The following is a 27,720-nucleotide window of genomic DNA, read 5'->3' on the forward strand; positions in this document are numbered from 1 at the left end:
CTAGTCAAACAGGTAGAGGTGGCCAATCACACACTGCTACAAATCCCAGCCATAAACCCTATCTGCCCAGCATCAGACACCTCCTGGCAGGAGTAGGTACTGAGACTTGACTGTCCAAAACCCATTTCTGACCAGTTCAGCCAGACAAAAAGGCACTAGCCAGGAAATATAAGCGGAATCCCGGGAAGCGCATGTCCTTGTATGAAGTTTCCTGACCTGAAAGGGCAGGGAGATGGCCAAAAAACAAAATGACCAAAAAGACAAGACAAAGCACATTCAATGGCCATTTGAGTATATGGTACTCGAAATGGCATTATGCAGTCAAAAAACACAGGAATGCACCAAACAAAAAAAAATAAAGAAAACATGGTTCACAGCCACCAGCCCATCTGAGACATCGAAAAGGGATGCAATTATGTTACCAAACAAAAGTGAACAAGACACAAAGAATTCCTGCAGCAGTGCAGAGTAAGGTGGCGACTGCTACATTAAAATTAAATAGAAAACAATTGTGGGAAACAGTAACCCCATGCACTGGTAGCCTTAAGAGTCACTAGTGCTCACAAAATAAGTGAGCTGAGCAGGTAAGTAAAGTTAAAAAGGCTTTACTAACCTTAAAAGTCAGGTCAGGGTACAAAGCAGACAACTGCTGGGGAGGCAATGAAATTTATGGTGGGAAAATACAAATACAAAATTCTTCCCCAACAGCCTCCATCAAGCGAATCGGTTCACCTTTCACTTCTCTCTTCTGCCAGACAGATCAGTAGTTGAGTTCCTGTAACGTGCCACATATTTGGTGGGACTTGGTTATACAAGAGATTGAATGTTGCTACCACTTAAGCTTTGAGGTTGCCCTGTGGGGAATAGAGATGCTTGCTCTCCCCAATTATTCTCCCATCTGAAGAATGTCAGAATGTTTTGGTGGCCGACACCCTGGTGTGCTGTTCCCCAAAGCCTTTTTTTTTCCTCAAGAGGTATCCTCTCTGCAGTACCATCATTAGGTGAAAGGCATTTATCGAAAAGTGGCATTGATTTTCACTTGAACCTGTTCATTGCCCCTTACCCAGATGTATTACAAATGTTGCAGGCTGTGGGAGTTTAGTCCCTACACTGTTGCATGTCGCATGGATATGTATTTGCCACTGGGTTGGAGATTCCCTCTGGCTCGCCATTCTGCCCCTGCCTTTGTCATGTTCAGGACCCCCTTATGGATGAGCGGTTGCCTGATCCCATTTAGATGCATCCTCTGGCTGCTTGACCCAGGTATTCTGCGCATCATGCTCCACAGTTGATTTACTAGTTGCTCCTGTCTGCAAGGGTCCACAGAGGAAGCGGCCTAGCTGCTCTGTGGCCCAGTTCTGGCTCCTGGCAGGGACATTTTACCAATACCTGAACATTATCGTTATCCTGTTGTGTACCTGGTCGGACATTCACCCAACTCCTGCCTTCTCCCATCCTGCCAAGCCCAATGCTGACTTTCCTTTTGCCCCCTAACCTGCCCCTTTCATTAATCTGTGGCTGGGTTATACCAGTAAAAAGGCTCTCAGACACCCCTTGTGACAGATCTTTTTACTTTTTCTGTTTCCACTTCTCTTTCTCGCTTTTCTCACTCCCCAAGCGGAACTAGCGGTGGCACTGGCATTCTTTTCCATAACTCTTGTCATCTCTTGCACGTGACCAGGGAGGTCGCAGCTTAGGGAGTATCCACCTGTGGAGGCGACCCAGGCCCTTTAGTTTCCGGCCCAGGGATCTCTTCCTCTGCCCAGTAAGCGCAGCCTCATTGCCAACTTTATTTGTCCCCACCCAGATTTCCCTTTTGCAGATGCGGGTGCATTGAAGCCCCTTTCCTAGTTCCGCCTTCGCCCCTCCTAGCCAGCTACCCACTGTGTCCCCCAGATAGGGCCCTTGCTACTGCATGTGACCGGAACTAACACCTTTTCAGAACCTCCCCCAGGGCAGCCATGCCTGGCCAGCCATCAGCAAAGTGCCAGAGGCAAAGGGCAGCTCCCTACTAAATAGCTCCACTCTGTGTTTGCCCCTTTTTCGCCTGGGACACCTGAAGCAGACAAGTGACTGATGGATGAGGTAAGTGAGGTGTGGACAGGGAGCACAGCCATTCCTGTACTTCAGTAAAACCCCACCACTCCGATTCCCTAAAATCATATACCCACCTGCATTTAGTCTAACTGTAATTTGGCAATATTTTACATCTTGCGTATTTGCATGGGTTGGCCTCTTTCACTGAGCATGTGTGTGCATGTTAACCATGTTCTGTATTTGGCCAAACTGTAAAGGTTAGCCATATCATGCGTCCAACCTGCCGTGCCCTGAGATGGGCATTACATAAGATCTGTATTGTGTTGGGTTCTACACCCTTAGATAGACTGTTGGAGGTGGGAAATGTATCACACTTGGATTGTGAGGGGTGTGGAGGAGGAATGTATCGCACCTAGATGGATTGTTGGGGGGGGATATGTTGCACTTGGATGGATTACTGGGGGTGGGAAAAGTTTTGCTCCTAACTGTACTAAAAACTCGCCATTCTGCATACACCAACTCAAAACACAACCATACCTATATCACACCACAAACCGCACGCACTTCACAACACCCAACGCAAAACCAAACCATGCACAACCATACCGCAACACCACATGACGGCTACCAACCGAAAATGCACCTACTTAGTTACCAGTTGCCCTGAACGCAAGCTGCCAACAGCACATCAAAGTTCTCTTGCTCTTTTCCCTCATTCCCAATAATAAACTCTCCCCGCCCCAACTCTCCTTCCATTGCAGATCTGCCAGAGCGCCAAGAGCCCATGCAAGTGGCAACAGTGCTGCAGTACAAGACCCAGTAACATTAAGATCTCTTACCACAAAACTGATTACTTAATATATCAAAAGGCCATACCAGTGCTTAGACAAAATGGGATTAAGCATTATCCAAAATCAAAATAGGAACTTGAATCAAAATAGAGAAATCTGCTATCACTTACATCTGGTTTGAAGGGTGGGTCCAGCATACCTGCCACCAGCCGCTTAAAGTTCAGACTCTTGAAGAGAGGATGCTCTTTCACTTCCTGGGCTCCACCCCCTCGGCATCCCAGCCTCTCTTTGGGGTCTTTGCAAAGGAGCTGTGATGGGGTAGAAAGTCAAAGCCACAGAATGAATAATGCATTAATGACAAGCAACCACCTTCCATATCCTGCTACCAAGCACCCCAGAAACATATGGCAAAGAGGGCAATGGATGAGAAATCATGTTTGAAGTCTCTTCTTTGGTTGCCTGGTTAAGCTTCAAGTATAAAATGTGATGAGAATGCAGTCATTGTTAGGATGGCAATGCGCCCAGATACCCAAGAGTTTGGTGTGCTATATAAATAAACAAAGGTGAGATGAAACATGAAGGCATTGGGTTCCTAAACATCAAGCTTGAGTACAAGTAGAAGCAAAAGAAAGCAATTGCTGATTTAAATACAAAAATAATCTATACCTAGAAAAAATAAAACGGAGGTCCCTATGTGCTTCATCCATTGTACCAACACAAGGGGCCTTGCCAATGGAGCACCAGTTTGACCGATAGTGAATAGGTCAAACTGGTGCATACAAACATGTACTACTTCTGAACACCAACACACTTCCTGGGCTTCATCCACAGTGCAAACGTTCAACATATTTCAACAAAGTCCCAGAGGGATCCCCATGTGCAAATGTCTGAACATCTTGCAGTCCCAAAGGTTCTTCAATGCTTCATCTTTTTCTTTTCACGCCACAATCATTTCCTCGTTGAAGAGCACCTCTCCACTGCAAAAATTCCCATCTGAGAAAGATAGTGTTAGGAGGGCTATACATCTGTATTCTAAGCAGAAATAAGGCCACTCCAAGCTGTCCACAACAATCTCTTGCTCAGGAACCATCCTCATCTTTCTTCGTCATACAGTGGAAGTCTCCTGTTCAACACAATTCACGACCCTGAAATATTTGCAGAGTCTACAGAGTTCACCATGGCTGGGAAAACAAAAAAGTCCTTTGGTGCACTTCCAGTCATAGTCTAGAATGCATCCAGTCTGCTACCCAGGTGAAGCACCCTTTTGTTCAGACTCTAGACTGACGTCCTCACTAGATTATATGGGCCCCATTGATGGCATGAACATCGTGATAACGAGATATATTGCAGAACACTGAATTTGCAGAACCTATTACTAGTTAGTACCCGGCGAGAGTCAAGGCAACACGCATTCTGATTGGCTCTCGCCAGGTCGTTACCCGGCCGAGAATCCCTCGATTCTCGGCCGGGATTCCAGCCTCCTTTTCCACGTGGGAGTGGGGACATCCCCGCTCCGAGCCTCCCCACAGCCGAGAGGCTGCCTTCGCCCCTGCTGGGGATTCAGGTAAGATTTTTTTTTCTCCTCCCCTTTCCTCCCTCCTCCCTGCCCTCCCTACTCCACTTACCTTCTTGCTCCTTTGTCCCCGGTGGGGGGCGATGGCAGCCTCCAGCCGTGTGGAGACTCGGAGCGGGGCCATCCCCGCTCCACACCTCCACACGGCTGGAGGCTTCCATTGTCCCCCGCCGGGGACACAGGTCATTTTTTTAAAAAAAGTTTACTTTTTTTTCCCCTCCCTCCCTTTCACTCTCCCAACCCCACTTTTACCGTCTCCTTGCCATGGAAAGGGAAAATGGACTGTTTTCCCTTTCCCGGTGGCCATTTTTTTGGTCTTTTTTTTTTTTGTCTCGAAACACTGCAGCGTGTTTCGGGACAGAAAAATGCTTTTAGTGACCTGGTCACGCAGATCTTGCGGGTCGGGGTAGTAAAAGCAATATGACACTCGCGGCAGGGGCATTACCGACTCGCTCAGTCCTATAACTATGGACCCCGGGGAATTACCTGAATCGGTAATGCCCCCACCGCTCGGGTCATGTTGCTTAATTATGACACCCAGAGAAAGCTATTCAGACAAGTCTGAAATTAAAAAATTATTCATTCATTTCAGATGTTATTCCAACTCAGACACTATGATAAGCAGTCATTGTACTTTTAAAGCACACGCTTGGCTATAAACAGAACCATGAATAAGGTTATGTGACGAATCTGGACTATTCAACCCTTCTCCAGAGAGGAACCACCCCCATTGAGGCTAGGGAGGTGACACCGCTAAGCAAGACCCGCCCTAGAGATCTGGGAAAGTAGGACCTCACTGGCAGGGACACCTCTTATAGACAAGGACTCCCATTTCTGTAAGGAACTCCCTGTCCAGAACACATTGTCTACCTACATGGCAATCAAAGACTTACTTCTATTTTGGATTCTCCTGGTAGTGACATTTCTTCAATCTCTTTGGCTTCAGGATGGGTTTACCCCAAAATAGAGGGGGGAAAAAAAGGTTGAATGCACACTTCATGAGCATTTAGCCCAGTACAAAAGATCGAATTCCAGAATACCGAAAAAGGGGAGCAGCAGAGCCCTGCTCCTCTAATTCGGCATTATGGGCTGCAGGGGTGTCCCCTACATACATTAGATGCCCAGTGGGAGACAAATATCCGAAGTCCGGAAAGCTCGAATTACAAAATGCAAAGTGGGCTTTGCAATTTTGTAAGTCAAGCTTTTTGTATTCAGTTTAACATAGATCCATGCTGGATCTCGCCTGACCTCCACAGTCAAAGAGGAGCGACACTCCAGTTTCCTTTGTGACAACGTACATAAAAGGAGGAACTTTGAATAAAGGAGAGAGAATCCTACGCAGCAGTGAGCCGCTTTACGGAAGGTTGTCTTGAAGCAGGCGGTAGCGTTGAGAGCAAGCAAATCACTAGCAAGACGCCGGAAGGCTGGCGTCCTGACCAGCAAATAAGCCAATGTCCAGAGAGGGAGTGTCTCACCTGGTGGCGTGACCAAACGGAAGCTGCAGTGGGCATGGGGCCCGTTAACCAACGCCGAGACCAAACCATAGCAGAGAGATCTGATTTGTGATCTCTGCATGAGAAGTGCATTAGCTGCAGAGACAGGCAGCGGAAGGAAAGCGAAGACGCCCGAAGAGGTAACGCCGCTGAGGGCCGAACCATGGTATCAGAAGCTGGGAAAGCCACATGGGTTACAGTAACCAAGTAAACCTGCAAGGCAGACACCCTACAAAAGCCCTGCTAAAGCAAATCTATCAGAGGGCCAGAGGACTTCGGGATCCCTGAAAAAACCGAGACATTACAAGGCTGTAGAAGCCACAAGGGTTGAAGGAGCCAAGAAAACCAGAACAGGCAGACCTCCCCCACCCCACCAATGCCCAGCTGAAGTGAATCTGTCAGAGGACTTTGGGGAGCCCAGGAAACGCGAAACCTCAAACAGAACTGGGCAGAAATGGTGAATGGTATTAAGCCTTTTCTACTTGGAAAGAAGGAACTGTATGGAACATATGTAAAGGCTTGATTTGGCATGCAGAACCTACAGAGAGGCTCAGGACAGACCTGACACAAAGTGATGAACTTTTGAAAAAACAAGCATTCTATGAAAAGGGATCCAAGTATTGGGCCATGCAAAAGCCCAAGGACAGAGGATATTGCTACTGCCTCCATTTTGTTATCATTTTTCCCTAGGTGGTTTTGCCAGTTAGCTTGTAGGATTTGGACTAAGGACCATTTATTTGGACTTGTGACAAACACCCTTATTTTTAGTTTGTCGGGTAGGGAACTCCCCTCATAGTGGTAGGGCTAGATTGGCATTTTTATTATTATTTAAATAAACACCATTGAGTATGTCACAACTTGGTCCGACTCCTTCTGGTTCACCACAGCTAACACCACTCACACTGTTTTATTGACTCCAGCATTGATGAAATGCTAGGCTTTTCTTTTGGTATTTCGTCCACCTTACTGCCAACATTTTTGCGTAAGGTGTTCAAAGAGCAAATGCTTCAGATTTTCCCTGGATCCATTCACTCCCAAACTCAAACTCACTGACTACTGACTTGTTCCATCGGGCAACAAATGCATTTGTACAAGGCATGTTTTCCTTCAGCTTGAAACAGATAGCATTAACAGCCCAACTGGAAAAGTCAAATTAAGATCCAGACAAAATGGCCAATTTCACCCCATTTCAACATCACTAAACTGCTATACTATAAGTTCAAAGAAATGGCAACCTATTTCCAACTGCAATACTTCATTGAGAAGATGGCCATTATGGGCCCCCAATCCTAGAAGCGGGATGTAATTGGTATGCATGGCCATACTAGATGACATACTGAAGCCAGAAGGGAAGGAGTGGAGTGGTTAGCTGCACAAACATTAGACCTACATAATGCATTCCATATGGCTAGTCACGCCACACTTATTTCATCTGGGAGAAGTGGGAAAACAGCATGACCTTGCCTTGTGGAGGTTCTATATGTAGCTTTCGCCTGTTTGAGGTTGCTCTGGGAAACGGCATTTTTTTGGACAGCCTCAACCCGGCACAAATACGCAAACATTTACCCAATTGGAGGGTTTCACAAGCCGCAGCCCCCCTCCTCCCACCTCACCCTGTTCTCTGGCTACACTGGTCTCCCTGGCCACCCAAACTCTCCCTTCCTGGCCCATCAGCCTCCCGTCCCTGGCCCACCTTGAACCAATTCCCTGTCGTCCATCCTGGAGCCTTTTCTTCTGGGCCTTCCAAATAACTCTTCAGTTTTGGGTAGTCTCGTGTGTTGGCGGTCAGGAAACTGTCCTAAACGCTTGATGCAATGTCTTTCAATTGTGCTGTTACACATCCATAGTCATCCGGGATCCACAGTAAGGTTTTCCAGTTTTTTCAATGCAAAATGTGAATCTGCATTTTCGTCTAAGAGGAATCCTCAACAAATAAACCGGACTATCCAGTACAGACGGAAGCACAAAAAGGGCCAGTCAGTAAGTACACACAGTTAATGGGTTTTATATAGCACACGTTTGCTTTTCACTTGCCACTTTTGGAACCTGAAAAATAGTTGCTAAATGGTTGCTTTCAAGTAGGAGCATGAAGAGACTGGGAAAGGTTGCTGTACTATTGGGTTGACTGGTGCAGATCAGATGGATTCTGGCGTTGCACTTGTTCAGAGAATGTGTATGTGTATCCAGAAGTTGGCTTGCAGTGTAGGTCTGCTGCTAGCTTTGCAATTAACAAGGTCTGTGATACAAGTGTATAGTTGTGGTGCTGTAACATCTTGAGTCCGGATTGTTTGTGTAGGTCAGTGTAAAAGCTGGTATTGAAAGTTTAAATGGCAAGTTGTGTATTGTCAGGTGGTAAGATTGCTGAACAGGTTAATGTGTCCACACAACACTAAATAATTCAAGTTAAATACAGATATTTTACTTTTTAGGTACACACTAAGCACATTGTCAATCAAAACCATATGCAACTATTTCTGAGGCTTGTGGATCTGCTTAGAATCACATGCTTTGCATAGGCTGACATCTAGCAGTTGGCGTGGAGTATTGCGCATGAGGTTTTTAAAGTTCAAAAAGGGACGTTGACTAGCCATGATCCCTCACGTGTTGTCCCTCCGATTTCTTTCGACCATTGTGGTTAGAAATGTTCTCGCAGAGTCATGTGGCTACGCTGCTTTTGGAGTTATAACTTATCAATATTTCTATTGTTACCGCTTGATTAATCTCTTTACGGATGGCTAACTTCAACTTCGAAACCAGATCGTTCCGGTGGCAGGTTTTGGCCTACATCAGGCTTCGGCCCAGCATTAGAGTCGGGAGGACAGATTCCTTTTGGACAAAGAATGCATACCTGCATTTCTTAAGTGTACTGCTTCGGTCTTGCTGTCCTTAATATCTACACCCACCATGGAGAGAACTCTGCCCAATTGCAACAGAAAATATCCATGAAGGACAATGACTTTCTCGAATACTACGAGACCTGTTGCATTTCCTTTAAGCCTTTTTGGCTTAAGACTCTAAAAGAACGTTGCACTAAGCGGTGGGCAACACATGCTCTGATGGCAGAGTCAGAAACCGCCATTGGTGTCTTGTCAGATCCATAAGGGCAGGGCAGCAACTGATCCAGTTCAGAGCACAACACCACAAGGAAACCATCCGGCTCCCGCGCATCAGTCCACAGCCCCGAAAGGCAGTTGCAGTGTGGGGCTATGGCTAGAGCCACTGGTGGGAAGAAAGCACACGGACCCCCAAACTCATTACCACAGGCTGTTCTTTTGAAGCTGTCAAAAGAAGGCTGCAGGCCGGAAGACGGTGCTTCATGACCTACCCATCTAGCGCCGGTAAAGCCCGCTGCGATTCCGCAACCGTGTTTACTGCAAGGCATCAAAGAACAATCTGCAGCAATAGGTGTGCAATAAACCACCAGATGATTCGAAGGCATCAAAAAAGCAAAAAGGTCACATTTCGATACAAACCATGAAGTCAGTCATACATCTCATGCTGCCCCTTAAGAGGTACACCAGTATGAAGGGGACATTCCCCTTTGTCCCATCTCTTCACAAGAAGAAAAGACAAAGAAGGCCTGAGGCAAGTGTTCGCCTTAGAAGAAACACCTAAAAGAGGGACTTGGCCAAAAGAAGGCTCTGAGGAAAGAATGGACAGTTACTAGTTTTTTCGTTATTTAAATTATTTTTTTTATTTTTTAGGATCAACAAGTTTCCCATTTGCCAGAGGACATAAGGGTTGACCTGTCTAAGGGCTAACATATCCTGGTCTTAAGTAACCACAGCGTCTTCCTTCTCCCGCTCCTACATCCAGTCATGAACACCTCCTGTGACACCCTAGAAGGGATTTATCTAACAGATCAGGACATATGTACACCAAGACTACCCTCATCAAGACCCTGACTAATTTTAGCAGGATGACCTGGATTTCACCATCGACACTAAAGATGTGGCAGCACCTGATGTGGACATGCATCTCAGGTGTTGTACAACAACTTACTTAAAAAGGCCTGCTTTCCATTTCCACACCGAGGAAACAGTCGGTGATTTGTGGTAGGCTAAACAAAAAGGACAAACAAAAAGGCTGTCAGCCAAGGCTCTTCCTTTGCTACAGTCCATTAAAAAGAGAATTAGCCAGTCTGCCCTAGGTCTACTTACTAGATCACATTTGTATTTGACTAATTTTCAGTAAATTCTCTTTGTTAAGGGCTGAAGGGCAATTTTTCCATGTGGCTTCTAATTTCCTTTTCTCCGCCCATATAGCTTTGAGGCTAGGGGTAAACCATGAATATATCATCCCTATTGTACATCGGGCCCACAGCAGCTTCAAGGGCACTGGTTAAATCTCACACTATTGTTACATTAGGTCCTGCGTGTACATCATGCACCGAGAAGCATCATGTGCTCTAGTTACATCATATCCTAGGTCCTATGTGTACATCATGCACAGAGTAGTATCATGTCCTCTAGTTACATAATACCCTATTGTCCATCATGCCCAGAGCAGCTTCAAGGGCACCGGTTACATCACACATTCTTGTTACATTCCAATCAGGGGAACAGAATCTTCCCTAGTCTCCATCTAGGACGACCTAAAAAGAACAGCCGACGCAGAAGGCTGCACAGTACTCATCCTGCTGGATCTCTCCACTGCCTGAATCAGAATTAGATCTCCACCTTTATCTCAAATCGATCACAAATCTTGCACCTCCTCAGTTCACATCCACATCACAACCAGTAAGAAAAGACCTATATTCTCAATTTCGACATAAAACCCCTGCCCGCAATCATCCGCTCATACAATCTTACCTGCTACAACTACGCAGATGACACCCAGCTCATCTTCAAAATCCCAAAGCTCAGGCAGTCCGGACCCATCGTCATACCTCTCGCATATTGACCACTGGATGACGACCAACCACCTCATCCTCAACCTGGGGAGAAAACTGAGATTCAAGTCTGCAGGAAAACTGCCTTTGTCCCTCAACCGATTCCGTGGCCTCAAGGCCTAGGACAAGTACCGGAAATCTCCAACATGTTAAACCATGGGATGCACATTGGACTCAGACCTATCCCTCACCCAACACAGCACTCCCGTATCCAAAACCTGTTTCTATCATTTACGGATTCTCAGACGCATCATCTTTGCTTACATCACCTATCCCCACCGCTTCTCTGCCATCAACTCAATCATACTGTCCAGTCTAGATTACGCAAACAGCCTCTACCTAGGAGCTCCAGCACCTCAACTAAGGAAACTTTAAAGAATCCAAAATGCATCAGCATGCCTGCTCATAAACCTACCCACCAGTGGAAACATCAGCCCCACACTAAAAGTCTGCCACAGGCTCCCGATGGGTCGACGTGCTACTTTTAAAGACATGTGCATCACCCACCAAGCCGTCCACAAAACCAGGCCGGATTTCCCTAGAGACAAAATCATGCCCTACCAGCCCACAAGGAACCTCAGATCTCACACAGCATTTCGCTAAGTGGTCCCAACTCACCTCTGAGGCTGGGCGGATTTCCTTCTCCGTCCAAGCGCCAATCATCTGGAACTCCCCACCCCTACACATTTGCAACCCTAAAATCCTGTCTTTTCCCATAATATCCCCCCCTGAATCCACTCCGCCGAACCCAGTCAGGCCAGCCAATCTGGACAGGACACCCTTACACCAATTACAGCATACAAGCCTTCAGCGGCTCACCTAACATACTCTCCCAACATATACAACAACATCTATTACCTAACAAATACACCAGGGAGGCCAGCAGCCGTTGCGGTGGTACACCGCAATAAACTCGGCCACCCCACCGCCCTTACCCTCGAACCCGAAAATGCAAATCATCTGGAACTCCATAACCCTATACATTTGCAACACTGAAAACCATCTGAAACTCAGAAAAAACGTAAAAATCATGGCTCTACACAATTTCCCCCTGAACCATCGCTCATCAAAACTACACTACTGAACCCAACATCCCCTTACACCAAGTACAACACACCATCACAATCACCCCATGCACAACAACAGTCCTACCTGACAAATACACCAGTGAAGACAGCAATCTTTTCGCTATGGCACAGTGCAATAAACTCACCCACTCACACCACTCCCCCGCCCCCAGTTCCTAGCACAAGAGAGACCATGAACAATGAGACAAATAGACCAGGGAAGCCAGCACCCCTCGCTAAGGCACACCGCAATAAACTAACCCACGCCCATCGCCTACTCAGACCATCACACTAGAGAGACCATGAACAACAAGGCCACACGGTCCACACTGGACAAAGATCACTCCAGCCAAACATCTCCAAAGACTATGGTGCGTATAACCTCGAATGACTACGGTACGCATACCTTACACCCCACCTGTGGACACAGGCCGCAGGCACAGCCAACCATCCATGCACCATAGAATGCAGCTATGGCTATGCTTTCCGGTCTAGCAGCACATACAGTCATCCACACTGAAACACCTGATGTACCTCAACACCTCTGGCACTAGCATACAGCGACTACCAACAAAGGAAATTTGGTATAGCTGGCCACACATCGACTACCAACAATAGCATCCTAGCGCAAACCACCAACAGCACCCACCCATGTGCCCGACCTCTTTTTGGGCTGCTTAGACAAGCCTAGCCAGCCACCCAAGTCCTAGACCGGCAAAAAAGCACACAAGCATCTCCTAATGTAAACTTTTTAGAATTTTCCAGCACATGGACTACAGTCACTGAGGCTGTTCCAACTACAAAGCGCATTGAGGCCATACAAATAGGGAAAGTGCACCTTCAGGTTCAGCGATACTGCTTCGTGGTGCAGAATTGCGCCTCCTTCCCTGCCGAGAAGATCTGCGACCACCGGAAGCTTTACTGGATGGGACACTGACATGTCAAGAAGGTCCGGGTACCATATCTGCCTCGGCCATGCCGAGGATCATCTTACACCGGGACCGTCTGAGTTGATTGACTAGTCGAAGAAGCAACAGCAACGGAGGGAACGCATACAGAAACAGGCCGTCCTAGGGGGAATAAGAATCCGTCCCCCATGCTCTCCAGCTGGGGAAACCTGATGGCGAACTTCTGGCACTTGGTGTTCGTTGCTGTCGCAAATATATCGATCTTTGGATTGCCCCATCTGCGGAACAGGTGATTCACGTGGTCCTGCCAAAGCCCCCACTCATGGCAAGAGCGCAGCTCCCTGCTGAGAGAGTCGGCGACGGTGTTCATCACTCCTGCCAGATGAAATGGGATGAGGAACATCCCCTTGGCGACGGCCCAGTGCCATAGGTCTTGCGCGTCTCTGGAGAGCGCGGATATGGTGCCCCCCTGCTTCCTGATGTAAAACATCATGGTGGTATTGTCCGTGAAGATCCACACCACCTGCCCTTGAGGGACGGAAGGAAAGACTTGAGGGCCCAAAACACTGTCCGCAGCTCCAAAACGATGTGTAATGTTTTCTCCTCCGGTAGCCACAGGCCTCTTGTGTTAAGACTTCCGTTGTGAGCTCCCCATCCTTCCAGGGAGGCGTCCATCGTGACAGTCTCCTGGTGCGGTGGGGTCTGGAAATCCACGCCTCCGGACAGATGTGCACGAACCCCCACCACTGTTATCGCTCAACGGAAACTCTCGAGTGTGATCTTGTCCTCGAAGCTTCCCGACACTTGTATCCAACGGGCGTCGAGGAACTCTGTAGGGGACGCATCCGTAGCCTACACAGCCGAATGAGGTAGATGCAGTACCCCAGATCTGTCAGTAGGCGAACAGTCCTCGCTGTGTGGTTGATGGCGATCTTCTTCGAATTGGCCCAAATGAGCCAGTCGTCCAGATAAGGGTAGACTTGAGTCCCCCCCAGTCGCAGCTCCGCCACCACTGGCGCCAGGCACTTGGTGAAGACCACAGGCGCCGACTTCAATCCAAAGGGAAGGGCCTTGAATTGGTAGTGCTTCCCTTGCACCACGAAACGTAGGAAATTGTGGTGACCCTTGTGAATGGGGATGTGGAAGTATGCATCCAAGTCCAGCGACGACGGTAAGTCTCCTCCCCCCCGCTCTTCCAGCTGTCCAAGCACGTGTTGAAGAGTGACCATACTGAATTTATGAGACCGGATGTATTTGTTTAGTCAACAAAGTTCGAGAATGGACCTCCAGCCTCTGGTCTTCTTTGTGACAAGGAAGTACCTTGAGTACACTCTGAAGCCCAGGAGCTTCTTTGGGACGAGCTCCAGCAGCAGCTGAGGGACGTGGTTTTCCTGCCGGGCCACCAGTAGTATTCGGGGACACTTCTGTGGAAATTCCAGGGTGTGTCCGTGGGCGAGAGCGTCCAGCACCCAATGGTCGGTGGAGATGGTCTTCCACACTCTGGCGAAGTTCATCAGCCGGCCTCCCACCGGGGAACCCGGGTGGGGGGCCTGACGACACAGCCGGTTCAATCCTGCTTGGACGTTGAAGGGCCGCCTTGGGGACCCTGGCGACGACAACGTCCTCCTCCGAAGGCATTGGTACGGCCCCTGTTGGTTTCCTGGGCCAAAGAGCGGGAGGGTTTGCAGTAAGAAGCACAGCTCCCGCCGAAATCCTTGGAGGAAGCTTGGGACTTGCTGCCTGAGGGCCGAAAGGCCGGCCTCCGTTGTTGAAGAGTAGCCAAGGCCCGCGCCGTCTCCATGTCCATCTTCATGGCTTGCAGATACTCATCCACAGCCTTCCCAAACAAATTGTCCCCGTCGAAGGGCATGTTCAACACCTTCGACTGAACCTCCTGATGAAAGTTGGTGGCATTGAGCCAGCCACGACGACGAAGGCAAACGCTGTTGCCCATTTGGCAGAACCCCACGTCAGAGATGTCTGTGGCCACTGTGATGGCATGCTCCAATGCCACTTGTCATTCCTGTTGAATTTCCGGCGCTTCCTACCTCTTGTCATCGGGGAGGAAGTCCAGGATGGGAGTGATCTTGGACCACAGCTCCAGGCTGTAACGCGCTATGATGGCGAGGGCATTGGCGGCCTTGATGGTAGTCCCCGCAGAATAGATGACCTGTCGTCCCATGGCATCTAACTTGTTTCCCTCGCTGTCCGGAGGGGTGGCTGCAGCCGAAGAAGAAGCTCCCAAGGAATTTTTCGTGGGTGCTGCTGACCCAACCAAGTCCAGAGACGGTTGGGCCCGCAAGCACTGGGCACAGAGTCCGGCACCCTGTACTTCTTCTCCAGGTGATCCCTCTTCGCTGGGGCCGTAGAAGGGTTCTTCATGAGAGACAAACCTTCATCCCAAATGTCATCCAGGAGTGGAACCAAGAGGATGGTCTTTCTCTTCGCCTTGCAGCGTAGATATAAGAAGCCCTCCTTTTCCACTGGGGTGAGCTGAAAAGGTTTCAAAGCTCTGGAGATCGAGTGGAATGCACCAATCTCGTCCGGCAGGGAAGATCTAGGAGGTGGAGAGGGGAGGTCACCCTATCCCGCCGTCGCCGTCCGTGCCCATCGTCGCATCAGGATCGGTCTCATCCCTCAGGGGGAGGGGGAAGAGGTGGGCAATGGGGGCAAGGAGGTGGAGGGTGTTCAATCCTCTTGGACAGAGGTTCCCCTGTTGCCGGGGGAGGGGTGGGGCGGTCGGTCGGAGCCGGTGGGACCGCTGGCGTGATGGGCATCCTTGTCTGAATCTCAGAGGCCAGTGTATGCAGTGCCGAGAAAATGTCCACCTTGAGGTCTCTAGGAAGTAGCTGAGGTGGGGGTGGCAGCTGAGGTGGAATAGGCCCTGGAGCACCGGTTGTAAACTGAGGCCCCCGTCGCCATGCTGCTCTTCAACGGTGTCCTCGCCATTGTCACCTTCATCCCCTACATTTTCCTCCTCCTGGATGGTTTGCAAGCAGGTGAGCTCCTCAGAGGAAATGTCTGTACCCTGGAGGGCCCCACCCCTCCCCCCCTCCTTTCTTCGCTTCCAGAGGTGAAGGTCTCGGGGAGATGACTGCCACCTTCTCCTGGGTCTTCTCTATGGGCCTGAACACAGCCTTCCTCCTGGGAGGAAGGGACACCCTCTTTTCCGGGGCCACGCCCTGCGGAGCCACCATGGCAGCCTTTGCCAGGGACGCCGCCACCCCCTCAATAGAAGGCTGAGCCTTCGGCGGGTGCACCTGGGCCTTCATGGTCAGGGCCAGAGCCTTGTCCTGCTCCTTAGGGGGAGGGTCTGAACCCTGATTCCCCCCCCACCCCTTGTTCTTCTCTGGAAGGGCAGACTTTGACCTCTCTTCGAGTTTGCCTGGATGATCAGACTTCCTCTTGGCCAAAGATCCTGAGCGTTGACTGGTGACGGAGGCTGGAGACGTCAAACACACCCTGGCAGCCGCGGAGCTCATCGCAACGGTGCCCCCAGTAACAGTGGACTTGCGGTGCTTAGCCTTCTGTTGGACCCCCATGAGCATGCCTCTCCCAGCCTTCTTGGAACTGGGAGAGGCATGCTGATGGGACCCACCCGGAGCAGGTGCCTTGGCCTGTAACCACTCGTTCAGCTGGCTGTGCCGAGCCTTAATCATGAGAGGGGCCATCTCCTGGCAAAACGCACAACTCTCCTCCTTGTGCATCGGGTACAGGCAGTAAAGGCACTCGGAATGCTTGTCGTCCAAAAAGACATTCTGCGCGCCGCAAAACTTGAACAGGGGAGTTGAATCCTTCTCCTCGAACATGGTGCACGTGGGGTAGGCCTGAAGAATCTACTGGAAGCCTTCGAGAAGAAACTCAATGAAATTTGCCCTTGAGTGGCACTGAAGAATCCGAAAACGGGTCCTCATTAAATCGGATAGGTGGATCGATGGAGCGCAAAACCCGGTTGAACGAAAAAAAGAGTAATACTCTTCCAAAAAGCGAAGAACACAGTAAAAGTTCGAGAGCTAAACACGAGGACTCCCAACACTTGAACATGCAGTACAAATATGATGATGGCTGCCAGAGGAGGGGCTTAGGTAGAGGGCAGTAATTGGCTGGGGGCAGTATGACCAAGAGCTCAGTGATTGGTTGTTAGCAGAAAGATAGTTCAGAAATAAAACTGACACTATTTTTTTCTTTGCCGATAATTTCCCAGCCCGACGACGGGGAATATTCATGAGCATGTGAATCCATGCCAGACCCCATGTTGGAGAAAAAACAGGACTACCTGCACCAAAACGTGCGGTAGAAATCTGAAGATGGCCACCAGGGGCAGGACTCAGGGAGACGATAGTCATTGGATGTGTTCAGTATGACCCAGATGTCAGTGACTGGATAATGAGACGAAAGGCAGTGTTCAAGCTTTTAAAGCAATACTGCTTTCTTTTATTAAAGAGGATGCCCAGGCTGACGACAGGGAATATTCATGAACATGTGAATCCATGCCAGATCCCATGCTGGAGAACATGGACGATGGGGCTCTATCACCCCTAGATCCTACATCTTGTTGACCTCAAGACTTACACTAACTCAATTATCAATGTCATGCTTGCGCCAAAGTGTCATGCCTGAAGTAAGTGAAGACAAAGGGGAAACTGCCATAAGGTTTGCACCTTACCCTGCTGGTGTGGCGTCAGTTGAGGCTACAATGGGACATCTCTCAATGGAGGCATCAGAAGGGCTATCCTGAAACCGGCCGGAGAGGGTTTGATCCCCCCTCTTCCCTTTCGGAAATCCTTCAATCTATTCATAACTGTGGGAGCCTTTCTAATTCTTCCAAGGACCACTGAATAGTTAACCAGAGTTTAACTTCCTTGTAAGGACCAGACCATGATTTCAGGGTCAAGATTTCTTGGAATAAGTATGATAAAAGAAGGTCCCACTGCCTTCACTGGGGCTACCTCAACATATCCAATCATACTTTTGAGAGTTCCAATAAATCTCTCAATCAGACCAGATAACTGGAGGATATGGGGACGACAAAATAAGTCACCTCATCTTCCTTCCATAAGGCCCAACTATACCTAGACTTGAAGCTGCTGCCCGAGTCAAGCAGAGCCTCCACAGGAAAGCTACTCCTGGTAAAGGTGTTTAGTAAAGCTATAGCAACTGCCTTTGCAGTTATTATGAGTGGGTTAGCTGCAGGATACCTTGTGTGACCAGCAACCATTAGGGGGGGGAATCCTATTGACGAGGATATAAAAGGATTCAGAGAACTTACTAAGTTAGCCCCCATATCCTCAAAGGATGCACCCACTACTGGTGGTGCTAGTGGATTCTGAATCTCTGTTCCACGTTTCCCAGATTTCTGACAAGATGTGGTTCTCCACTCTGAAGCCTTAACAAACAAAGGCTCCATGGATCTGCCCTGACCTTTGTTAGCTCTTTTGGTGGCTGCTTATCAGAGTTAATTCAAACAGGCCCACGGAGGGCCTAGTGGCAGGACTAACAAAAGAGACAGTAATCCCCAACAACCTCTGCTATGCATTTGTGTCAACCTGAAGCCAGCTCTCGCCTACAAGGGTAAGGAACTGCCATATCTGGGACAGCAGTTTACAGTAGTCATCCCTTCAGGCAGATCCCATTCAGAAGGTATGAGAATGTGGTTTGCAGAAGTCAGGAAGTCTAGTCAAACTGCAGCTTCAAGGGAGACCAGCCGCTTTAATCAGGAACCACAGAGAGCTCAATTAACCAGAGAGACCCGTTGATTCAAAACAAATAGAAAGATGGGTAGCATTAGTATTAAATGTTCACCCCTTTACCTTTTCTGTTGCAAAACAGTCTGGTTGGGACCTCAGACATATAGGAGATTGCTGGTGGGGACCCAGGATTGGTTCATTAAGGTAGGCTTGGCCAACACCAATCACAGTGTCCCATTTGGCTTTAAAAGAGGGCATAGTCGCTCTTTTGGGCAGATCATCTGAATATTTTGCAAGGAGTAACAAGAACAACTCAGCATTGACCCTGGCTGAAGGTACGGTCTGCCTTACAGCTTCTGCCAATAATGGAAGGCTAGGATTTATAAAGAGGTAAGCATGATCCATCCCCTAAACATCTCCCAGGGAACAGAGGAGATACTGAATCCAGAGGACCCTCCAGCAGCTCCAGAACCGGTACCCAGCCAGCACAAAGCGTGCCCGGCTAGGCTCTGCAGCAAGCTTCCTAGGTGGGAGGTACCAGAGAGTCTGACCCAAACCAGGGACTAAGCAGTTGCCTGCAACACTCTCCTCAGCTGTGGGCCATCCGCCTTAAAGGACAACACAAGCCCAGTGAAAAAACTAGGAGGAGTGCATCGACAAGTATCTATATACGTCTGCCTTCAAGGACATTTTCGAGCCAGTCGAGCCCCTCAAGCTACAACCAACTGCACCGCTGTCGCTTACGCTGTCGAGATGCCTCGACCAGTGCTTCAGACCTGCCGACCAGCAAAGAGACAACGATTCCTGACCCCAAACCACCAGGTAGCACAACCTGCAGCCATTAGTCAAGGCTCGCTGGCGGCCGCAGGAGCTGCAAAGCGCCCTGAAACCGACTCTACAATGTCAAGCACCAAGAACTTCGACAAGCACTAGGTACATTATGGCTCTGTCCCGCTGGTCCTTCTCCAAAGGCCCCTAGCAAATTTTACGACTCATTGCTCCCTTTGTTTTGAAACCAAGTATCCTTGATCTATTGCGATTAATTACTTTACCGACTACCCTCCTGTCAGTATCCAGAGTGCATCCCTTTTCCTTCTTTGAAACCGTCTGTCCTCTGCATTCCTTTACAGGATGGGTTGTGTTATGTAGTGTGCTACAACTGTCTGTTGAGATGATAATAAAGTAGATCAGTTTATACCCGCGGGGGGAAAGGGTGCAGGGGTTTGCTCCCGCAGGAGCGGGATCGCACAGGAGTTTTTTTCCGCAGAAATTTGCTGACCCAGCAAGTCCTGCCCACCAGTCACATCCCTCTTCAAAACCTCCCGCCACCTCCGCAAAGGTGAAGCCTGCGAGGGGGGGGCGGGAGGGAATTTGCTCCCGCAGGAGGATGCTCCAGGCAGAAGATGGAGTCAGCCGAAGCCAACAGGAGAACCTGACCCCCAGGTGAGAAATCGCAACACTGCCCTGTGCTTGCCAGCCCAGATGGAACTTTGCCTCACCACAATAGTATTATCATGGAGGGGGGGGGGACCAGGAAAAGGTCAAAAGCAAAATGTGGACACTCAAGAGGCAGCTGGCGGCCCCGATAGTCACAAGTCCTGGCACCCCTTTTAAGAAGAAACCATCATGCAACTCTAACTATTACAGGGGATGCTTATTTCCCGATACAAGAAATTAACCAGCCCCTGAGAACAAGTTGCAAAACCAGTATGGCTAGGACCCAGGGTTGTAATGTGAGGAAGCCTGTGTGCATGCCGAGTGTCACAGATGACAGAATGGACGTGAGTGACCCAGAGCAGCAGGAATGGAATGTCTGAGAACAGAGACCATGAGGAAGGTCAAGGAGTGATATTAGTCCAGCAGCTATTGAAGCGGTTCCAATTTGTGAAGCCCTAAGCACTGACATATCGGCTAAAATCAGCCCTGCAACTTTGGGTATATTGTTGGCCAGCAAACCTGACAAGACAGAGGGCGGTAACGTCAGAGCTGCAATAATCCAGACTCCCTAAGTGATGTGACGAGTGGAACAAGTTCTGCTACTATCCTCACAAACATCCCTTTAATGTGTCCTGTTAGGCCTCCTGTTATATATGGAAATGTGGTCGTGTCTTTAAAAAAAATCAATTAAGAGCCTTTGAAGAAGAAAGAGAAAAAAATAGATTTTTGATCATTGTATTTCATTGTGATGGTTTGTAATTGTAATTGGCGAGTTGTCTGAATAAGTTGTAGATGTGGATCTAAATGTGGGGACAAGGGCATATTGCCCAGCTCACATGAGAACGATTTGTGTTTTCATTATATATACATTTTTTTGGGATAAATCATGTCCTCTGGATTTTCTTTCTGTTAATTGGGTTCTGCAATTCCCCATTCCAGATAGTGGGGATTTCCCGGTCTTCAGTTCTACGTAGGCCTCCAAGAAAGCCAGTGCCCACCCCTGCCCCAGAACTCACGAATGCAGGTAGGAACTGTCATTTGCCCCTCTCTGAATCTGTATCTGCCCTTGTCTCCGAGGGGAGAGGTGCCACTTAGGAATGACCAAGACAACCCAGAGACCCTAAAGGACAAGGATATTGGGACTCAGAGAGCTCAAAAGTGAATGCAAATTAACTGGAACCTTGGAGAGACCGGGAGAGGTTCTTGGCTCTAACGGACGTAAAGGAACCTAAAGATGAGGCCATCCAGCATCCTCCGAACAACACGGTGCCTGTTATTAACTCATTTACAGGGCATAATCAAAATGCGAACTGTAATGGGACTAATGTTTTGCTGAGCATCAATGATCCGTGAACCCAGCTCCCACTTGATCCACCAATTTAGCACAATTCTGTACCATCGGTTGAGGGAGAAAGTACATCATGTGGATGCAATTGTAGTGTTGTTCTGTATGAACTAAGGAATGTGGAGAGGTTGTTGCTGGTTCTCATTGAGACTCAGAAGAGGGGAGCCACTGGGGGGGCGGGGTAGGGGGCTGGTGAAGCTTGGGACAGGCAACCAACCACGTCACCTGGCAGTCCTTAGTAGTTACAGTAGAAGTTTTACTGGCCCGAAAGGGCTTCGCCGAACCAGGCGCTTATTGCCCCAATTCTTCCAAATGAATGCACTATGTTGATGCCAAGACCCCTGAGCCAAAAGGTACAACTGCCCAAGCAGCCTATACCCATGAGGGCAGACCTAGTATCTAGACCTGCAACATCAAATGCCAAATTAGCCCCAGCGACCACCCATGTAGCCCATAATCATCCCAGAATTACAGTCCGTTTTAGGGCCCATAGAGCACAGTACGGGAAGTGCCCAATGAGTGGAACAATACATCTGCACCAGGTCCCAAAATGATCCCGTGATCAGCACGAACCCAGGGATGCACTGATAAATAAAAAACACTGCATTGGCTTTGCACGGTGCATGGCTGAACCAGAGAGTAGCTAATGGCATCTTGAATAATTACATGAATACTCAATTTCCATCAAGGAGCAAAATCTTGATCAGCCCCTTTTCTGTCTTTAAAGAACACAAATGAACAGGGTAAAAACATACACACACACCCCCTCCACCCCCCCGTGGTCAATGCACACATTTTTAGTAATGGTTATTATCAGTGATAAATGTCATTGTCCTCACAGTATTATGAATTTCCGGATCAAATACAATCACAGGGAAACTCGATTTACAACACAGAGAAAGGTCATCAAATGATGAAGGTAATGCTCGACCAAGGACAATTCCTTGGGTAAATGTTTAGACAAAAAAGTGCAAACAGTACAGAGTGCTATCAAGCATGACAATGGAACAGTGAATAGATTTAAACACTGAGTATCAAGAGTCAACACAACTGTTTCGGCCAAGAACGGCTGCTGTAATAGCATATCTTTAAAGGCCTTCATCGGGACGGAGTAGTAGAGAGAGGAGTTTCCCGCGAGTTTGTGTCCAAATGGAACCACGGATATAAGTTGTAGGACCGTCTGGTGTTTACTCAGCGGATCAGAAAGATATGGATGCTTGGATAAGTTCCAATCTTGGCTGCGGAACTCCAAACGCCTTGAGTCGGTGTGGAGTAGTCAAAGAAGGGTCATGCAACCTCTCCTGTGCGCTTATGAGTCACATCTTGTCTGCACGCAACAAGCGTTCTGCTAGACTGGCGGGGCCCCCTATTCTGTCTTTAACATCGATTTTCCGGCTGCAACTTTTGCCCCAAACTGTTAACTGGGGCAAATACATAACCATTGCGGAAAACGACCTAAGGGAAACCACAGCCGGCCTAGGGCACGTGTAATGGATTGGACAGAGGACGTTGGCCCTGAGGAGATCCTGGGGGTAACTGCTAACGTGATCCCATATGACAGAAGGGTGGCTAGGTTGCAATTTGCTCAATGTTTTCCAGTGTTCTTGATTTCATATATTTGTAGAGAAAATCATTGTGATATTTAAGTATTTCCCATGATTGTTCTTGTACTGAAGGGTTGTATATATTTACGTGTTTTTATTGTATTTTTCTGGGCTTTGATGTCAAAACGCTGAATAAAGCTTTTATGGATTGTTTATACAACCTTGACTGTAAGTCCCTTTTATCATTATATATGATATTTTATTTGTATCATGCTCATACACAAGTGTTTAATTGGGTAACAATTCTATTTTCACTGTGTTGCAACTAACCAACAATCTCTGACCTTTTGGAAATATGCCTGTCTGACAAGGAGGTTTATAATTTGCTTGTGTTGCCAATGTGTTTGTATCCCTTCTGGTGTACTAAAGGCGTGGGGCTGATTGATGGTTTAGAAACCGATATTCATCCCTGGGCCAGTGGTGCCCTGGAAGTTGATTTGTCAGACACCTTCATGGCTCTTGGACTCCCCCAAGTCCTGTGGCTCTTTCGGTAGGTACATTGGCTCTCAGTTCAACTAATAACCATAGAGCATCTGCCCTCTCGGGTATTGCAGGTTCCCGTTCCGTAGGCCACTTCCCCAGCCCCGAGTTACAGTCTTTGTATTTCTTTCACTTTGTTTTACTTTGTCAGCTTTCCCAACCATGATATAAAGCTCACTCCTTTTTACATAAGACATGTGCCCATTCGATTAGCTTATATTTTCATACTGTTTAACCACAAACAATACGTCCACGGCATTGCTTACTTTGGTCGGACGCACATCATTCTCACCCGCGGCATAGCATATTTGTAGATATTGTGGCTGTTGTAACGCTATACGGTACTATCACACATCGATCCACAGCGCAACTCAACATTACACCATATAAACGCTATTGCTACATAACTTACAAACGTGTCACAAGTATCGCTTATTCCATGCCTTCACGACACACAATGCCATCGTATCACCCGGCTAAGTACGTATTAGGAGGACAACAGACAGTTGCGTGTTAATCAATGCCACTTCTGGGTATTGCCATTCCTGTAACACTAAATCTAAATGCTCAGAGGCTTACCGCTCCAGTATGAAAATGTTTAGACCTTTGCAAACAACTGTAGATGCTACTGCCTCCCAGCGTACTATCTTATGAAAACCCTCAGTGCCTAGTGCCCTAGACTGCTTGAACAGCCCCCCCACCCTAAGTACCAAGTAGTGAGTAGCAGCCCCCATATATATTACGAGCCCACAACACCACACCCACACGAGCAGAGCACTGACGCCGGAGACAATGAACTAGCCCTTAGCGCCCACCAAGGCACAATCCATATTCGACTTTACCGTCTGACATAACTAGCCCTGCAAGCATGTTTCCATTCAGATTTGTTATGTCACTTGGCATTTATATAGCGCTCAATCTATTTCATTGGTATGGCCTCAAAGCGCTGGTAGGTTGAACGCCCTCAGGAACCGCAGTTCAGGTCAGTAGAGAGATGTTTCCTAGGGTTTGTGGGTGCACCAGTTGTGTGCAGCTGATGTAATTGTCGGATGGTAGCTGTATCCTAGCATTAGGTGTGGTGTTGAGGATATCAGTTGGATGTGTTTGCAGTCTGGTGGGTGGACATCCAGACTAGGCTTGGCTGCGTTAGGCCTGAGGGATGCTTGTTTGAGAACTAGGCAGGAATGTCATGGGTTAGCTGCGTTTTATTAGGGTGATGAGGTGTTAATGGGGTAGTGTTTGTATGTGAACAGCTAGGCTGCATTTATCATCACACAAATCGAACACAGCTATACCACTGTATAGCTGTGTTACCTTTGTGTGATGGTGTATAGTAGAGTAGTGATAGGATATATGATGGTTCATCATTAAAGCGTGTGAGACCAGGCATGTGAACAGGATGGTAGGGAACACATCGGCCCACGGACACAGTGACAGTGGGTTGGTTTTACGGTGACAGGAGGGGGCATACGGATATATAGCAACAGCATGGGGGACAAGAAAGCAGAGTACACAGTGACACATGGGTACGGTGGGCGCACATGGTGACAAGAGAGCTGGGTAATACATTGGGATACATAGCAACAGCATGGGAAAAGGATAGTAGGGAGCACAGCTACACAGTGACAGGGGCTGGGCTTACAGCGATTGGAATGGGTATATGTAACAACCGCATGGGAACAAGAAGGCAGGGTACATAGATACGTGCACAGTGGGCACACACGGGAACTAGAGGGTAGGGTCATTCAATCCATCCAATCACTGCATCCATCAATTTCTTCCTTCATTCATTCTATTAATTGCATTCATTCCGTAAGTGCATCCATCAATTTCTTCCATTTCTTCATTCATTCTATCCATTTGTTCCATCATCCGATGTCTTCCATCCATCCATCCATCCAATTCCATTCAATTCCATTCCATCCAATTGATGCTGCCACTCCTTGTTCAGGTGGCACATTCATCTTAAGGGATAAAGGTCTGGCCAGAGTGGGTTGTCACTGACACCAGCCCATACCGTGCCCGACTCCATTTTTACCAAACACCTCCCCATTCCATTCCATCATGGACCACAATATTACACAGGTCACTGACAATAAACCCATGATGAACACAGCCAGCCCTAGTAAGACTGCGCTGAAGTCAGAGTGCCACACAAACATAACACTGTGGGCCCTTATACCACTTAAAGGGCCTCATCCTTACTGCCATCACCCATCGCCATGCGCCCCATTTAGGGAACCACCAGGTTAAGCAGATTACGAGTGTGAACCTGCCACCAAGACCTTACCAGTATCACTTCAAAAGCTGCCAGATACACTCAAATGCATTTTATTCCCATTACTACCAGAAATTGAAACCTAACACCTCCATCACCCAGCAAACCACTATGGCAACCCAATATAGTGCAATGCAGCCCAACTTTGAACACAGCCTCAGCCCACTACCCTCCCCGCCCCCCAGTCCAGCACGGAACCTACTCAAGGTTCAAAAAGGTGCACTTCTTAATGTACGCTCACTTGGAGCTCATGCCATCGAGACCCATGACCTTATACTAGACCATGAACTCAACCTTCGAGTAGAAACAGAAACCTGGCTGCACCAAGCCTCAGGCACTTTACTAGCCTTAGCCTTTCCACCAGAGTTCAATATCATTAGATCTGATAGATCCAATGCCCAAGGAGGCGGAGTAGCCATAATAGCCAAAACTGATCTACGCCTCAGGTCATGCCCAAGTGACCCCATAGAAGGATACAAATTACTCCTCGTTAAATTCACGACAAACCCCAAAAGGACCGTTAACATACTGGTCATCTATAGAGCACCTAATAACACCCATCCCAAAGTAGACATTCCTCTCCTCCTTACTCCCCACCTCAAACCGAACACTAAGTTCATAATCCTCAGAGACATCAACCTTGGCTTTAATGACATACATGATCACCAAGACAATGCCTTCTACACCTCGCTTTCAGAAATGAATTTCTCACAGCTAGTCAACGCCCCCACTCACAACAAGGGTAGAGTATTAGACTGGCTACTCATTCGAAACACTCAGATCACTATAGATTCTATGAGCACCAATTGATTTGATAGACCACCATCTTATCAGCTTCACACTAACAACTAGAAGTTGCAGCCTACACCCATATTATTTAACATGGTGGAGATACTCAGAAATTGACATTAGACAACCTCAGTCCCATTCTGGAGGAAGCCCTCGCTGCCAAAACCCTCTCGAGTGATAACCCCAGCTGCCTTGCAAACACCTACCATAAATGCCTATTAACCACCATTGACTCATTAGCCCCACTCACCTAAAATGTGCTCAAACCTCTGGTTCAATGATGACCTAGTGCTACATAGGCGTAATAAATGGTCACTGGAACATATCCACAAAAGAAATCCTACCATCAACACCACCAATGCATTCCTAAAAGCTAACCTAACCTACTAAAAAGCCATCATAGCGCACAAAGCTAATGCCTTGAATTAATCGCATCAGCAACGCTGCCTCAAACTCTAAAGAGCTCTTCAGAATACTCTGAAAATTGGAGAACCCCATCCCACCTACGACAATGGTCAACTCAAGCAAAGCTTGGTGTACAACCATACAGAATGCTCTTACTTCTAAAATCCAATTGCTTCAAACAAAAAATGCAACCAAACAAAAGCTCCTAGCTAACAAAACCTCACCCCCGCTAACTATCGACATCACTAATGACCACACTCATACCCAATTCAAATTCTCAGCAGTAAGCCGTAACCAAGTGCTAGACACCATAGCCAAACAAACCTTTGAACTGTAAAGGAGATAGCTTTCCAGCTCATTTAGTCAAACTATGCGCCCCTACACTTACTCCAATCATTACCAAATGTGTCAATGACTCCTTTAGCACAAACACTACCAACCAGCATCAAAAAAGCTTGGGTGACCTCGCTGCTAAAGAAACCAACGCTGGACGCTACTGTCCCCACAAATTGTCGCCCCATAACTATGGTACTGTTCTTACTAAAAATAATAGACAAAATAGCGTACTCTCACATCCAGTCCCACCTCGAACAAAACCATCTCCTCAGAGCCAGACAATCTGGTTTTAGGCCCAACCACAGTACAGAAACGGCTCTTCTGGATCTTAAAATCTAGATGGATACCATAAGGGACGCCGGCAAACTCTGCATCTTGCTGCTATTAGATCTGTCCGCTGCGTTCGACCTAGTTCACCACGACAAACTATGTGCCACACTAGCCCAAGACATTCAGTTCTCGCAAGAAGCCACCTCGTGGGTCAAATCCTTCTTTGCTGATCAAACCACACAAGACTCCATTTGAAAGGAAGCTGCAGACCTATCCCAATACCACTAGGAGTCCCACAAGGATCCTGCCTATCACCTACGCTATACAAT

At 48.0% G+C, this 27,720-nt stretch overlaps 1 protein-coding gene across 3 annotated transcripts in view; it reads right to left on the bottom strand.

Annotated features, from left to right (window-relative positions):
- Positions 1 to 27,720, bottom strand: part of GRK6 (G protein-coupled receptor kinase 6) — a 729,447-nt gene that overhangs the window by 159,282 nt on the left and 542,445 nt on the right. For all 3 annotated transcript variants that reach the window (XM_069651525.1, XM_069651526.1, XM_069651527.1), the window contains exon 13: positions 2,999 to 3,136. In XM_069651525.1, coding sequence (XP_069507626.1) covers positions 2,999 to 3,136 — 138 coding nt within the window. The remainder of the gene's footprint in view (positions 1 to 2,998; positions 3,137 to 27,720) is intronic.

Source organism: Ambystoma mexicanum, chromosome 3p (genome assembly GCF_040938575.1).
Source record: "Ambystoma mexicanum isolate Mex_15411 chromosome 3p, UKY_AmexF1_1, whole genome shotgun sequence".
NCBI classification, from domain to species: domain Eukaryota; kingdom Metazoa; phylum Chordata; class Amphibia; order Caudata; family Ambystomatidae; genus Ambystoma; species Ambystoma mexicanum.